The sequence below is a fragment of the Centroberyx affinis genome, unplaced genomic scaffold, assembly GCF_046629955.1.
Source record: "Centroberyx affinis isolate AG114_WGS23_722 - 3 ecotype Tasmania unplaced genomic scaffold, CSIRO-AGI_Caff_v1 ptg001824l_1, whole genome shotgun sequence".
In the NCBI taxonomy this organism is placed as follows: domain Eukaryota; kingdom Metazoa; phylum Chordata; class Actinopteri; order Beryciformes; family Berycidae; genus Centroberyx; species Centroberyx affinis.
Genome location: NW_027280207.1, coordinates 120,001 through 136,470, shown reverse-complemented (window position 1 = coordinate 136,470; position 16,470 = coordinate 120,001). Strand labels below are relative to the sequence as shown.

General features: G+C 40.8%; 1 protein-coding gene across 1 annotated transcript in view; it reads left to right on the top strand.

Annotated features, from left to right (window-relative positions):
* The first annotated feature begins 226 nt into the window (after positions 1–226).
* Positions 227–16,470, top strand: part of LOC139652552 (collagen alpha-1(XIV) chain-like) — a 130,201-nt gene continuing 113,957 nt past the window's right edge. Inside the window, exons 1-7 of the mRNA XM_071529658.1 lie at positions 227–257; positions 1,650–1,799; positions 5,162–5,236; positions 11,511–11,650; positions 12,526–12,649; positions 15,199–15,342; positions 16,353–16,470. The exon at positions 16,353–16,470 is cut by the window's right edge and continues 47 nt beyond it. Coding sequence (XP_071385759.1) covers positions 227–257; positions 1,650–1,799; positions 5,162–5,236; positions 11,511–11,650; positions 12,526–12,649; positions 15,199–15,342; positions 16,353–16,470 — 782 coding nt within the window. The remainder of the gene's footprint in view (positions 258–1,649; positions 1,800–5,161; positions 5,237–11,510; positions 11,651–12,525; positions 12,650–15,198; positions 15,343–16,352) is intronic.

The following is a 16,470-nucleotide window of genomic DNA, read 5'->3' as shown; positions in this document are numbered from 1 at the left end:
CACAACCAACAAACACATGTTGATTATTTCAGTAATTGGATTTGGTCCATTAGGTGTTCCTGACTGTAAACTGTAAGAAGTTTAATTTTAATTTGGTTTATTTGTGCTGTTTATAAAGGCACAGGAGGGGGGTAGGGGGGAAGACAAACTGTGCTGGAGAGACAGAAAACACTGCAGAGGGACTCAGGGAAACATCTCAGTCCAAGAGAGAAAGACGAAGAAAAAGATGACAAACAGGAAAAAGTTGAGGAAGTTAGGTGAGAGGCAGCTGGTGGTTCGCTGCCTTGCCCAAAGGCTGTGAAGCAGCAGTGAGGTTTAACACCAGGCACCATCTGGAACAGCTGGGATATCCTGAGGAATTTAACCAACAGCCTTCCTCCATCAGTCTGTCTCTCTGTTAGCGGAGAGAGTCTTTGGGAATTCAATTCTCAGGTTCACAATTAGATTTAAAAGCGATTCTCGATTCATCACAATTATCTACACCATGCGATTGGATCATAGACTGTAGAAACAGATGGAGTAGTGAGTGTGACGTCACCCACAGGTTTCTGAAGGGCCGTTTTGAAGTCAGAAGTTGGGGTTCACGAGCACCGCCATGTTGACATTTTTTGGAGCCGGAGCAGCCAGAGCGAAGCCGGGGGTTTCCCACAGAGCCGCAGCGCCGCCGTGATCGGTGACCTGTCAATAACTGGACAAGCGACCTGTCAATCACTCGGAAAACAACCCTGTTTTATAACCGTTATATCCCGTTAATGACGCAATTCTTTTGAAAATCGCCATACGGACACATATCAGAAGAAGTTAAATTAGCTACTGAGACCATAATCTCTTGTCGAAAAAATGTATTGACTTTATATTTTGAGTGAGAAGTTGAGCTGTGGTCCCATAGACATGAATGGAGTTGGGCGGGATTTGGAGTCTTTTTGGAGCCGGACCTTAGCGGACGTTAGAGGAACTGCAGCTTTCAGACACTTCCTTACTGGCTTCAAAATTCACCTGAGGTTTTGGCTGCTTGGTTGGATGCACAGACTCTAGATTGCCATTTTAAATTATTTGCCTTCTTGACTGCAGTAGATGATTGTATATAATGGATGGATGGATATATAATGGATGGTCTATCTAAACATGGTGAAAGTATCAAAACGCACGGTCGCCAACTAAATCCACACAATCCATATTAGGAAAGCGAGCCTCTAAACGAGCCGTTTGGACTTCTGTAACTTTGTGGCGTCACAAAGGTTCGCTCATTATCATTTTTGTAAGAAATAATAGACTAACAAAGTTTTTTTTTCACAGCGGTTGAGCGGTTGTCATTGTTTATTACCGGAGAGTTTTCCCTACCTGTAGCTGCCGGGCCGCGGCGTCTCACGTTTCACTCTCGAAACGGTTAGCCAATCGGAACGGAGGGGTCGTTAATATTAATGAGCCTTAAAGACACGGCGTCAGAAACAGCCTGTTCTTGGTAAGGCTCAAGCTGAGGGGCAAAGATGGAGACTGAATAAAAAAACGAGGATCTTGTGATTACTTTTTGAAAATATACTAACTTGGCTGTACTGTGTGACTTTCAGGACAGATTTGTCTCCATGAAGAGGGTTTTCTCTCCCAGCTTCCATCCTGACATGATGGATTCTGGTGTTTTTTCCCTGCAGACGGACAGAAGCAGGAGACCAAGCTGAGCGGCGGAGCCAGCAGACACTGCTTCAACAACCTGAAGGCCAACACACAGTACAAGATCAGTGTGTACGCTCAGCTGCAGGATGGGACCGAGGGCCCCGCTGTGACTGCCATCGAGAAGACACGTGAGACACACACACACACACACACACACACACACACATGGACACACACAAAACACCTGCACACATCCACAGAAATACAGGAATGCGTGTCGTTGCTGTCGGGTGAAAACATAACTCCAATTTAGTTATTTTTCACGTTTTAGCTTCAGTTGAGTGATTACATTCTTTCTCTATGGGATGAGCAAATTCTCTTGAGTTTATGAAACCGTTTCAAAACCAATTAAATAAACTCTAATAGTCGTGGAGGTCAAGCTGAAAACGGGGCTGGTTTTCTTACTCTCTGAATAGTTGACACTTTGGAGATACGAGGTTTTCACCCGACAGCAACGAGATGCAAACAAATATGCAGCCAGGTGTTTTGCACACACACACACACACACACACACAGTCACAGTTGTTTCTCATGTGAGGCTTAAACACATGTATGCTAACACACACACACACACACAGTCTTACTTATGTCACTTTTGGGATATTTACATAGACTTACATTCATTTCCTGGAGACTTACCCTAACCCTAACCTTAACCACTGACCCAAAAATCAGCTTTTTACCAATTGGGGACACGGCTTTTGTCCCCAATTGCACAAGCCGTCCCCAATCAACTGGTCTTAAGTCTGGTGTGTGTCCCTGAAAGTGACTTAAGTCATACCCACACACACATACACACACACATACACACACACATATAGGCACACACACACACAGGCACACACACACACCACTGACACAGTAATTTCCTCCTCCATGTGATGTGACACACAAACTCACATTTACATGGACCTATACATGCATTATGATCACAATATTGCAGAAATGCTGGAAAACACACACACTCTCACACACACACACACACACACACACGCACACAAACAAATTGTCACCAGCTGTCACTGCATATTAAAGCGGCCCACTAGCGGCCGGCTGGCTGGATGATGACATCACTTTAAACATGGAACAGCTTTCATGCTCCTGGGAGCGAGGAGAGACGGATCCTCCTGCATGGAGTCGCATTGTTTCAGTTCCCATCTGGGCCGCATGGATATGTGATATAAAACCAGATCCAGAGGCATGAGACCTGCTTGCGACTTGTATTTGAACGCTCAAATCGGAATTTGCCAGCGTTGCCGTGACAATAAGGAACTCTGACATCATTCACCTGAGACAACAAGCATGGAGGGCAATGAGACACAACGATGGAAAGAAAGACAGACGACTTGATGCCTCAGTTCAGTCAAAACTGGAACTGAAAGAGAAACAGATGTGTTAGTGTTACTCAACATCACTGTCAGTATATAGTGTCATATTGGTGTCAGGTACGAGTTACATCCTAGAATAAATATGGAGAGTCATCCAAAAAATTCAGATATGAGCAGCAAATTCAGAATAGAGCGTGAAGACCTGCAGTGTGAACGGAGGAGGAGGGAGAGAGGGGGGGAGAGAAAGAGAAAGAAAGAGAGTGCATGAGGGAGAAACAGAGAGAGAGAGAGGAAGGATGGAGAGAGATGGAGAGAAAGAATTGAGACAGAAGAGAGAGAACAAGGGATGGAGAAGGCAGAAGGAGAGAAAGTGAAAGAAAGAAAGAAAAAAGAAAGAAAGAAAGAAAGTGAAAGAAAGAAAGAAAGAAAGAAAGAAAGAAAACAAACAAAGAAAATAAACAAACAAGCAAGAGAAAGAAAGAGAGTGCATGAGGGAGAAACAGAGATAGGGAGGAAGGATGGAGAAAGAGATGGAGAGAAAGAATTGAGACAGAAGAGAACAAGGGATGGAGAAGGCAGAAGGGGAGAAAGTGAAAGGAAGGAAGAAAGAAAGAAAAGGAAGAGAAATAATTAGTTTTGGGAGAGAAAGAGATGCTGAAGAAGAGAAAGCCAGGTGGAGAAATAGAGACAGAGACAAAGAGATAAACAAACAAACAAGAGAAAGAAAGAGAGTGCATGAGGGAGAAACAGAGAGAGAGGGAGGAAGGATGGAGAAAGAGATGGAGAGAAAGAATTGATAAGAGAGAGAGACCGAGGGATGGACAAGGCAGAAGAGAAAGTGAAATAAAGAAAGGACAGGGAGGAAGGATGGAGAAAGATGGAGAGAAAGAGTTGAGACAGAAGAGAGAACGAGGGATGGAGAAGGCAGGAGAGAAAGTGAAATAAAGAAAGGACAGGGAGGAAGGATGGAGAAAGAGATGGAGAGAAAGAGTTGAGACAGAAGAGAGAACGAGGGATGGAGAAGGCAGAAGGTGAGAAAGTGAAAGAAAGAAAGGAAGAGAAAGAATTGGTTTTGGGAGAGAAAGAGATGCTGAGGAAGAGAAAGCCAGGTGGAGAAATAGGGACAGAGACAAAGAGATAAACAAACAAGAGAAAGAAAGAAAGAAAGAAAGAAAGAACAAAAGAAAGAAAGAAAGAAAGGAAGGAAGAAAGAAAGAAATAGAAAGAATTGGTTTGATAAGGGAGAGAGAATGAGGGATGGAGAAGGCAGAAGGAGAGAAAGTTAAAGAAAGAAAGAAAGAAAGAAAGAAAGAAAGAAAGAAAGAAAGAAAGAAATAGAAAGAATTGGTTTTGGGAGAGAAAGAGATGCTGAGGAAGAGAAGGCCAGTTGGGGAAATAGAGACAGAGACAAAGAGATAAACAAACAAGCAAGAGAAAGAAAGAAAGAGGCTGTGCTCCCCTGCAGCAGGTGTGTGTGTGTGTGTGTGTGTGTGTGTGTGTGTGTGTGTGTGTGTGTGTGTGTGTGTGTGTGTGTGTGTGTGTGTGTGTGTGTGTGTGTGTGTGTGTGTGTGTGTGTGTGTGTGTGTGTGCAGCCGGTCTGCAGAGAGCCTCCACAGTGATTTATAGGTTTGTTTTGATGCAAATGAAAGCCGGAGCCTTTTCTCCAAATGACTAGCCGCTGCTCCTGCCTGCCGTCACCAGTGATTCACCGCCGCAGGTCGCTGATTTACAGCCTAAACAGCAGAGTGAATGAATGAAGTGTGGAGGAGGAGAAGGGGGGAGGAGGAGGAGGAGGGGGGGGGGGGTCCTGTGTTTTTTATCCACACGGGGAAACAGGTTAGGAGTTGAAAGCGGAGACAATCAGAGTTTGATTTAAACTGCGGCTGCTGCAGCGATGAAGCAGGGAGCGGTAATCACAGAGCCGCGGGGAAGAGACTCTGAGTATAGTTATTTTACACATTCTGTATGTTGGGGGGGCAGCGGGGGGGTTTCATACATATGGTCGTTATGTGTGTTTTGAGGCTTTTTGTAGTTTTTGGAATGTATTTAGGCGATAGCTTGTTTTATGATGATTATGGTCTAATTGTAGGCTTGTGTGTGTGTGTGTGTGTGTGTGTGTGTGTGTGTGTGTGTGTGTGTGTGTGTTCCTTCCCTCCTCACAGTACCCGTCCCCACCCCGGCGCCGACCAAACCCCCCACCACCACCCCTCTGCCCACCATCCCGCCCGCCAAGGAAGGTACAGTGAGACTCAGCTGCTTCATGTCATCACTGTTTATTTTCAGTCTGATGTGCTGACTGACTGGCTGACTGACTGACTGACTGACTGACTGACTGAGTGACTGGCTGACTGACTGACTGACTGACTGAGTGACTGGCTGACTGACTGACTGACTGAGTGACTGGCTGACTGACTGACTGACTGACTGAGTGACTGGCTGACTGACTGACTGACTGACTGAGTGACTGGCTGACTGACTGACTGACTGGCTGACTGACTGACTGACTGACTGACTGACTGACTGACTGACTGACTGACTGAGTGACTGACTGACTGAGTGGCTGGCTGACTGACTGACTGAGTGACTGGCTGACTGAGTGACTGACTGACTGACTGACTGACTGACTGGCTGACTGACTGACTGACTGGCTGACTGACTGACTGGCTGACTGACTGGCTGACTGACTGGCTGACTGACTGACTGGCTGACTGACTGACTGACTGGCTGACTGACTGACTGACTGGCTGACTGACTGGCTGGATTCACTGAAGTTACCTTAATCAGCTCATTATGTGTTTTTATGCTGCTGTGGATACTTGGAAGAATCTCATATTGGGCTAAAATTGACCCCATTTGTTATTATTATAATTTACAAATAATATTAATTAATAGTATTTAATAATTCTACTACTAACAATAATAATAATAATAATTCGTAAAAAAGGTTAAAAAAATTAAAAAGTAAAAAAAAAACTTTAAATAAAATTAGCTAAAAAACGCAAATAAAGTAAATAAACAATTAAAAGTATACAAATCATAAAATATTACGTTAATCCAAGTCCATAAAAATGTTTTAAAAGTCAATTTAGACAATTAAGCTTGACTATTTCTATACACACAATAACATTGAAAAGGGGTGATGTATTTATATGAGAATGTATATTAATTATTATTTTTTGTAGTCTACTGGCCCTTGGCAGGTGAGTCAAAATGTTAAGCCCAAGCCACTTTAAAGTTCTAACGGGACAATTAACCTAAAGTCGCGATCTCAAGAAAAGATAATTAGTCAGGATCATGAGAAAGCAAAGTTTGATATATTGTGATAATGCAATAATTAATTTGTGATCTCTATGATGACTAGAATAGGAAAAAAAACACAGATAAGGCATTTTGTGGTTCAACAATGAGTGTTCCTCCATAATTATTTTTTTTTTCTTTTTAACTCCTCCAGATGTAACTATAGTGATCTCACTGACAGAGACTAAGTTTAGCTCCCTGTCCAAGTTCTCACATGTTCAATTGTACGTGAAGTATAGTGTGACATATTGCAGTTAGAGTTAATTAAAGTTTGATCCTGCAGTGTGTGTGTGTGTGTGGGGGGGGCAGTGTGGGCTCGCCTCCTCCACACTGACAGCCCACTGTCTTCTGGTACATGTACAGTAAATAATCTTTACTGCTCTCCTCTTCCCACACAATGATGTGGTTTAACCCATGTTCACACACACACACACACACACACTTCTAAGAGCTCCAAGACACTCACACATGTACACAAACACAAACATGTGGTAAAAGAGAGAAAGAGAGACACATTTTAGAGTTTCAACACACACACACACAACACATAATTTCAGAGATAAATCTTGTAAACGAGATAATTATAATCTCCTCTGTGTTGAATCTGCTGCACCAGTTTATTCCTGCAAACCTGTAATTGACATTCCTCACATTTCTCTCATCACAGAATCAGCAAGCGTAGAGTTCATTTACAAAACACTGCTTATCCTTTTTGTAAAAAGAATAAATCAATCAGCACCTGAAGTGCAGGATCCAGTCTGTAACAGTTTATTATTTTGTCAACTTGCCACTGAAGTTCCCTTCTATCTTTTAAAAACACATTTTTAAAATTTTGTACCATAAGAGTAGGTAAGATGTGTCACTTTTTTAGTTACACAGGTAAACTCGGTTACCTTTGTAACTAGGTACAAGAACAAATGAAAGAAAACGAATGAAAGAGATGAAAAGATGAAAAAGAGATGAAAGAAGTTACATAGATAACATCGGTTCTAAGTGTTCACCTATATTCATAGAATATGTAACCATTCGATATCCACATTTGAAAAACAGAGATTAAACAGAACAATAGTTACAATAGTTGTGAGTTGCATGAGCTTCGTGCAACTTCAAATTTAAGTAATAATTCAATCTCTTTGCTGTGGTGTAATATTAACACAACGTGAGCTGGGTCCACAGTTAGCGGTTAACGGCAGCTAACGTCCACTGCAGAGTTAACTTTCTATACAGGAAATAATTGAACTATCTGGAATATGAAAATATTTAATTGTAAAGTTAATCGGTAACACTTTACAATAAGGGTCACTAAGTTAACAGTTAACTAATGTGTCTGGTAATCATTTACTAATGGTGTTCATGTTAACAAAGGTATTAATTTATACATTATTTAATAGTCATCTTTAGAAACTATTAAATAATGTATAAATTAATACCTTAGTTAACATGAACACCATTAGTAAATTACACATTAGTTAACGGTTAATTAAGGGTTAGTTAGTGCTTATTAAGTATTAACTAACCCTTAACTTAGTGACCCTTATTGTAAAGTGTTACCAGTTAATCCACAAACCTAAACTAATCCATACTCTTTCCCCATGTTTCCTGCTCATACTGTTTACTTAACATGTTGAAATTGTTGGCAGCATACATTTATACAACACACAACTCCATTTTATTGCTTTATTGTTATTATTATTATTTTTATTACAGTTTGAAGTTATTTTATATTCTATTTTTGGGCATATGTTCTATTTTTCATCGTTCCCTTTTCTGCTGCTCTGGCCCAGTCTCTGCTCCGGGGATCAATAAAGTTTGATTTGGTATCAGCTGGCAGCGCCGCCCATCTGCTGCTGTAAACATATTAAAACAAACACAGGTTGGTGCACTTGTTGTCCGAGTAAACAACATCAGAGATATTAAGATGGGAAAGTGATAACGGCTCAGAAGCTTTTCAGTGTGCGGTGGAAGAGTTTCTCTTCTGCATGGAGAGTTTTCTGCCCTCAGCTGCAACTACAGTAAATATACAGGAATTAGTCTTGGTCACAGTGGCTCAAACCCATATATAGCTGTTGTCATGTGAAAACCTCGCAACTCCAATTCTGAGGATTTCCATGTTTCCTCTATGGGTTGAGAAAATTCCCCGACCTCTTGGGCTTATGAAACCATTTCAAAAACCCATCGGATAATATAATAAACGCATTGTCATCAAACTACAAGCAAGGTTGTTTTTCTTCGTCCCTCCACTCGACAGGAGCGATATGAGCAGTAACTTTAAATGTTGTCGGCTCCTGAAGGCAGCGTAAACGTCTGAATTGAATGACTTCACTACCCTGAAATCCTCTGCAGTGAGGTCAGTAAACGTCTCACAGCAGCTTCATGTTCACCGACCAAAGAGACGAGAGGAAAAGATCTGACGTTGGAGAGTAAGAGCTGAAGTATGAAGTATCTGCAAGTCTTTAAAATGTCTGAAAAAGTCTTAAAACTTTGAAATATAAACTTTTAAAATCAAAATAAATACCCTGAATTGTGTAGTTTGACCAACAGTTTTATTTTCTTATGTTGCGTTACATCACTTCCAGTCTGTCACAGTCAGTTTGACCCACATGATTAATACAATATCTTTATGAACCAGTAATTCCTTAAAATAACCGTACATTTTCATTAATTTACATGAATTAACCCCTTAATTCATGCAAAAATCCCCTTAAAATGTATTAAGGGAGTTATTAATGGGGGAGATTCCATTGAAACCTCCTTAAACACCCCCTTAATCTTGACTCCTTCCTTTGTAACTTAATAAAAAATTCAGGGAGACAGGCACTTTTCCCTTAATTTTCACTTAATAACTCTTAACTCTTTATTAACTCTTAAATTAAGGACAATTCAGGGATAAACATTCAATTTCCTGGTGTTGTTTTTCTTTTATTTGCTCTGTCCAGTTGATTTGCCGACTTTCTGTTTCTTTATTTTGTGTTTTTTTTTTTTTTTAATTGTTCTTAAATTCAATTCCAGGTCACTTTTAAAAAGGTCTTAAACCTGCAGATCAGTCTTGAATTGGATGCGGATCGAGCCGGTTTAGTCCACATGACCTTTCCGCTCTGATCTACTCTCACTTTATTTTTCTCCCTCGGTCTCCTCCACTCTCTCTCTTCATCACTCTCTCTTTCACATTCCTCTCTGCCTCAGTCTCTCCGAGGCATTTTAGGAGGAGTTATGAGGTTCTTTGCGTGACTGCTGAGTTATATAAAGTCTTAAACGAGAAGATTAAACCGATTCTCAGATTAACACTTCTTCCCTGAGACGGCTGATTAATGCGAACCGGAGGGCGGTTTGTTATTGTGAGAGAAAATAAGTCATTTGCTCTCTGAACTAATGCGGCTTATTAAGGGCCAAGTGGATATTTAGGATAAACAAACAGCAAACAACAGAAAATTAAATCCTTCAGCCGATCGATCGGGCGCCGGCTGGCTGTTGGATGTGATTATATGAGAGGAGAAGGGAGGTGATCGGCTGCTTTAAACGTCGAGCCTCTTCAAGTCAAATCAATCAACGCTTCACTTCCCTCCAAAGTTTATTTTCGAGCCGCTCTGGAGTCGGACGCTCTGCAAATAGAATCAGACTTTGGTTTATTTTCACGGTGACAAAACATAGAACTGATGGCAAAGTGGTAAAAAAAAACTGTGATAGAACAGTGACAGAAGCAAAGAAAGCAAAGACAAATCCATACATGTTGTGCAGGTTAAAGGCCTCATGAAAACTAACAAGAAAGAATAAACAAACAAAGCAACAACAAAAATATTAAAATCAAAAGTTGCAGACTGTATTATTCTTAAAGGCATTTGTCCAACTGTTTAGACTATTTTGGATTTGCTCCTTCAATTCAAAACAATCAAAAATGAATGTGCATTTAATATTTATATTCAGAGAAACTCGATGAGCTTTAGATTGGAATCAAAATGGAGACAGACTCAACAAACTTTAACAGGTGATGTCTCTTCCCTCTCTCTCTCTCTCTCGTCAAAATAAGATGAAACTTTAATGGTTCCTGTGGGGGAATTGGATCATCGCAGCAGCAAGCAGTAACAGGATACAGAGAAGAACAATAGAATATTAACAGAAAAATAAACATAAAGATGAATATAGCAAGTGGAGGTTATATGGACATATTGTGCTGCCCCTTTAAGAGAACTGATGGAATCGCCTGTCGTTGGTTTCCATAGTAACAATGCCAACTGCTGTTTTTTCTTTTCTGTTCGTTTTCTCCTAATCCCTAAACAACATGTCTGTAAGTAATAATTAACATTTGTTTAGACACTTACCTTTACGTGTTTCTCAGCTTTAATACTTACCTTAAAGATCGCTAGTTTCTTCTTGCTTCTTGTTAACTATAAAAACGTTAGCAATGCTAATCGCGTTAGCACGCTATGGCTTTTCCAATGTTAAATTAGCATTTGCGCTAATCGCTACCTGGATACAAGCTAGTTCATTGAATAACAGCTACTCCAGCTAACCAGCACATACATATGTTTATTTGTGTTGTGTGTATTTGTATCCAACTTTTTTTGCCTCAATATATGTAGATGAACATAAATTACACACATTGTAACTTGTAATGTATTCACTTGTATTTCAGTTTCACAGTGCTTTTAAAAGTAAACATCCTGAAACGTACCTGCTGCTTCTTGGATGTTTATGGAAGAAACCTGTTTAGCTATCTGCCAAGCTAGTCACCATCTCAACACTCTAGTGAGGGCAGAATACATATGCAACAGACACTTTCAAGAAAGAATAAATGCAGAAAATGTAACCAAATACACCCAAAATATGAAATATTTTGTAATATATTAAATAGGTAAAACATCATGGAAATATTGATATTAATGCAATATGAGAAGAAACAGATGTGAATTTACAGCAGATATGCATTTATCTCTCTCTTCCTCCTTCATCTCTTCTTTCATCCTTCTTTCTCTATCTCCCTCCTTCCATTTCGTCTCCATCCTTCCCTCTTTCTCTCCATCTCTGTCTCTCTCCTCCTTCTCCTTCCATCTCCTTTTCCTTGTCTACTACAGAAATGTGAAGAGAGAAAGAGATGGAGAGTGTAAAATATCAGTCGACTTCAGTCAGCAGCTCTTCAAATTGTGATTTTTCTCTTCTCCCCCCTCTCTCTCTTTCTCTCTCTTTCTCTCTCTCTCTCTCTCTCTCTCTCTCTCTCAGTCTGTAAGGCTGCCCGGGCCGACCTGGTGTTCCTGGTCGACGGTTCCTGGAGTATCGGCGATGAAAACTTCCTGAAGATCATCCGCTTCCTGTACAGCACCTCCGGAGCGCTGGACCGGATCGGACCGGACGGAACCCAGGTACAGGTCCAGATATAGAATCCAAACTAGATCCACTTCATAAAGCTTCTCCACTGTCTGTTCTAAACAGCCGGTGTCTGGTAGCTCTTTCCTGGGAAAAGAGGAAGAAGAAGAAGAAGAACTGGGTAGCGATAGCCACCATGGCTGAACAGACAAAGAAAAGAGAAACTCAAACTGCAGCAACAGAAAAATCCAAGCTCCGCCCACAGATCACCTGATTGACAGGTGATCTGTGGGAAGTGCAGAGCAGAAACACCACAGTGAGGCTGAGGGACAAAGATGGAGACAAAATAAAAAATAAAAAATGAGAATCTCGAAAATTACCACTTTAAAAGTTCCGCCTCTGTGTTTCCTTACTGCTGCAGTTTCCTCTCCTGTTTCCCTTGCTACTTTCCTTATAATAATAACAATAACAATAATAATAATAATAAACTTTTTTTATAGAGCACTTTTCAAAACCAAAGTTACAAAGTGCTGCACAACAAGGAAAAACAACAAGGGAAAAAAAAAACTGAAGGTACTGATAAAATAAGCATAGCAAAGATATAAAAAGACAAACAAATGACAAATAAAATAAAGGACAAACACATGACAATAAATAACACTAAATCTTATAGGACAAATAAAAAATTCAATAATGAATGAGTCAACTTGGCTAAAATCAGACCAGGATTAAAGGTGAGCTTTCGCACTTTTAAAAAAAAAAAATTGCTTTATATTTTATTAATGTGCTTAATGTGCTTTATATTTTATTTATTATATTTATTTATATTTACTTTATATTACTTTATATATATGTATTTATATATATATATTTATTTATTTTATTATATTATTCCATTAAATTCCATGTTAATATTCCTGTGTTCTCCCAGGTGGCGATCGCTCAGTTCAGTGACGACGCTCGCACCGAGTTCAAGCTGAACTCCTACAGCGACAAGGAGAGGCTGCTGGACGCCATCAACAGGATCTCCTACAAGGGAGGGAACACCAAGACAGGCGAGGACCGCACAACACACACACAACACACACACAACACACACACAAAACACACAACACACACACAACACACACAACACACACACAAAACACACAACGCACACACAAAACACACACAACACACAAGAATTCAGATATGTTGTCCTTACTGGATCTAGTGGCCCTTTTGGATTTAATCTTTAAAGGTCCATATGGTGTACAGCAGGACTCCCCTTGCCTCTGTGATTCTAAAGGAGTTGGATGGTCTATCTAAACATGGTGAAAGTATCAAAACACACGGTCGCCAACTAAATCCACACAATCCATATTAGTGCAGCGAGCCTCTAAACGAGCCGTTTGGACTTCCGTAACTTTGTGGCGTCACAAAGGTTCGCTCATTATCATTTTTGTAAGAAATAATAGACTAACAAAGTGTTTTTTTCAGAGCGGTTGAGCGGTTGTCATTGTTTATTACCGGAGAGTTTTCCCTACCTGTAGCTGCCGGGCCGCGGAGTCTCACGTTTCACTCTGGAAACGGTTAGCCAATCGGAACGGAGGGGTCGTTAATATTAATGAGCCTTAAAGACACGCCGTCAGAAACGGCCTGTTCTTGGTAAGGCTCAGAGAGATGCTGGAAAATGAACGTGGAGAAATGGATTGAGAGTGTTTTTGGTTCATGACACCACACACACAGCTTTGAATGGACCTCAAGACACAAAATACAACTCTGGACAGTGGAGAATATGGATCATTAAGTTATTGAGTTATTAAATGTTATTAAATAGTGTTTCTCTACAGTTAGAGGAAGGTTCACGCTCAGTTTGCTGAAGCAGAACTGCAGGAGATAAAACACAGAGTTTCCTCAGAAGAAATAATTACAAGGAACTCTAAATCCAGGAAAGACAACTGTGGGAGACCAATAAACAGTCTCACACACACACACACACACACACACAGCTGCCTAATAACATTATCACTACTTTTTGAACAGCAGGCTACCAGAAAAACAGAAAATTAAGTCTGTGTGTTTGTGTGTTTTGTGTCTGTGCATGTGTGTGTGTGTGTGTGTGGTCTTGTGGAAGGGATGTGTGTAGACTTGTGCATACATTTGTACTTGCATGAAGTGTTCTTGCATACGTGCTTATGTACATGTGTGTGTATTTGTGTGTTTTCACGCATCTGCAAGTGCATGAAAGCCTGTATTTCGTTGGAGTTTGAGCATTGTTTGAGTGTGTGTGTGTGTGTGTGTGTGCGTGTGTGTGTGTGCGTGCGTGTGTGTGTGTGTGTGTGTGTGTGTCTTGAGGGAACCACAGAGAGACAGAGTCATTAATCAGTGTTTGCAGAGCAGCTGAGCCGTCTCTCCTGCTGGACTGAACTGATTTGTGATTCTGTTAATTCTCCCGGTGCTGAACTGGAAAACCCTGAGGCTGGTTTCTGTTCTGTTCTGGTTTCTGTTGGGCAGCAGCGGGTTTCGGGAACTTAAACCCCCCCAGTCACCGCCTCCCGCTCAACAGCAGCAATTAAGACCCTGTTCCTCTGGTTCCCATCGGTCCTGGAAATACTCGATTACTTGATTTACTGTTGAGCCTGTGGTGACCGCTGTCCCACCCCGCTGCTCTAATTTTGTGCCAGCTTTTACACTGGTTCCAACATGTAGTCCAGCATGTGTGAAAGTCAGAATCAGAATGTCAGAATCAGCTTTATTGACCAAGTATGTACACATACAAGGAATTTGACTCTGGTTTTTCGTTGCTCTCAATGTACTTACACAGAATAAATATACAGCTAAAATCAAGACAACAAGATGAACAGAGGTAAACCTAAACATTTAACTACTATGTCCAAATATCCATATATATATAAAAAGTATATATCTATATATGTAAACAACACTGGAATTTGTAAGCAAAGGACAATAGTGCAATGGTGCAGAGTGCAAAGATGCTGGAATAAATATGGAGTTGTTGGTGTAACAGGTTACATGTGTGAATTGAAAAGTTTAATTCCACAGTCCTGTCTGCGCATCTATTTGAGCAAAATTTTGTTACCTGTAATTCAGCTGTCCATATTTAAAAAAAAAAGATGAATCTATCTACCGTATCAAGTTCAAGTTTGTTTATTTATAAAGCTTTATCACATGGACTTCAGAGAGAATGAGCCTAACTAATCAACTAATCTAACTGATCAACCATCAGCCACAGAACAGAATGATACAGAACAAACATCAGGAAGAGCGAGACACACAGAAGTAGATATTAGCAAGACATAACAGCCTACCTGTCCTAAGCCTGAGGCTGGAAACATACTTCAGTTTTCTTACTTTAGATGTATGCAAAGTGGTTGCATTGTGACCGGCATTGTTCACACACACAAGGATACACGTGACAGCCTTCTCCCGAACACGTAATCAAAGTAAAGTAAGTGTCTGTCCTAACACCACCAGCCTCAGACCCTCAAAGCATACAAGGAAAAACTTCTCCATCCATCACAGTGAAGGGCAGGGCTTGGCGGGGAGTCCCCAAGTTCCTATTGGTCAGCCGGTCGATTGACGGGTCGCTCTGTCCCGTCAGGTCGGGCCATCCAGCACGTGAAGGAGAACATCTTCACGGCGGAGGGAGGGATGAGGAGGGGGATCCCCAACGTCCTCGTGGTCCTGACCGACGGCCGGTCCCAGGACGACGTCAACAAGGTCTCCAAGGAGATGCAGATGGAAGGTGAGAGGCTGGGTATTATGGGATGTCGGGTTTTAAACAACACAGAGAGCCAGGCGCTGCTGGCAGATGTAAACTCTGTCACTGCTGAATTATGAAAAACAGTCTTGTCCTCAGATTAACAGCCATAACTTTGAACTGATACAGCAGGTGTTTAATGAGTTTCATGCGACCTGTGCTCCTGTGTTACATGTTAGGCTTGGGCTGATATTTGATAATATCAAGTATCGCAACATTTTGCAAATATCGCAATAGGATACCTGCCATTTTCCTGGAAATGGAAGGAATGAGCAATTTACACCAAATGGCCATTGTTTTTCCTGTTGGCCATTGTTGTGATTAAGAAGAAATAGAATAAAAGTCGAACTCAAACCTTTGAGTGACTTGAGTGAGTTTCATGACTCTTGGACCTTTGGAAAATGTTGAAACCTGTTTGTATAATAAAAAAAAACAAAAAACAAAACATGGGAATCAAGTTTGAGTTTGAGTTTGAGTTTATTAGTATTCATGCTCACAGTTAACAACTGAATAGAAGCAGAATTTACATTAATAAAAATAAAAAATATATCTATACATGATTGTACATCATAAAAATGTAAAACTATACATGTCTATATACACACATGCACCCATACATTCATACTTATACATACGCATTTACAAAATACAGCCATACACTTACATACAACCATGCATACATTTTAAAATGCCATAAAAACAACAATATACAACACAAAACAAACAAACAAAAACAAAAACAGATCCCAAAGACTTCAGCTATCCATGAGAAAATAAACACTTATATTCAGTCTTGACAGTCATACTTTTCAGTGATTCATGGTTTCTACCTGACAGCAGGGTTTTGATGTTCAACCAGAGCATATTTCCCTTTTCGTAGCATTTCCCATGTTATTCCTTATGATTTCCCTCTCTCTCTCTCTCTCTCTCTCTCTCTCTCTCTCTCTCTCCCTCTCTCTCTCTCTCTCTCTCTCCCTCTCCCTCCCCCTCTGCAGGTTACATCGTGTTCGCCATCGGCTTCGCGGACGCCGACTACGGCGAGCTGGTGAGCATCGCCAGCAAACCCAGCGACCGCCACGTCTTCTTCGTGGACGACCTGGACGCCTTCCAGAA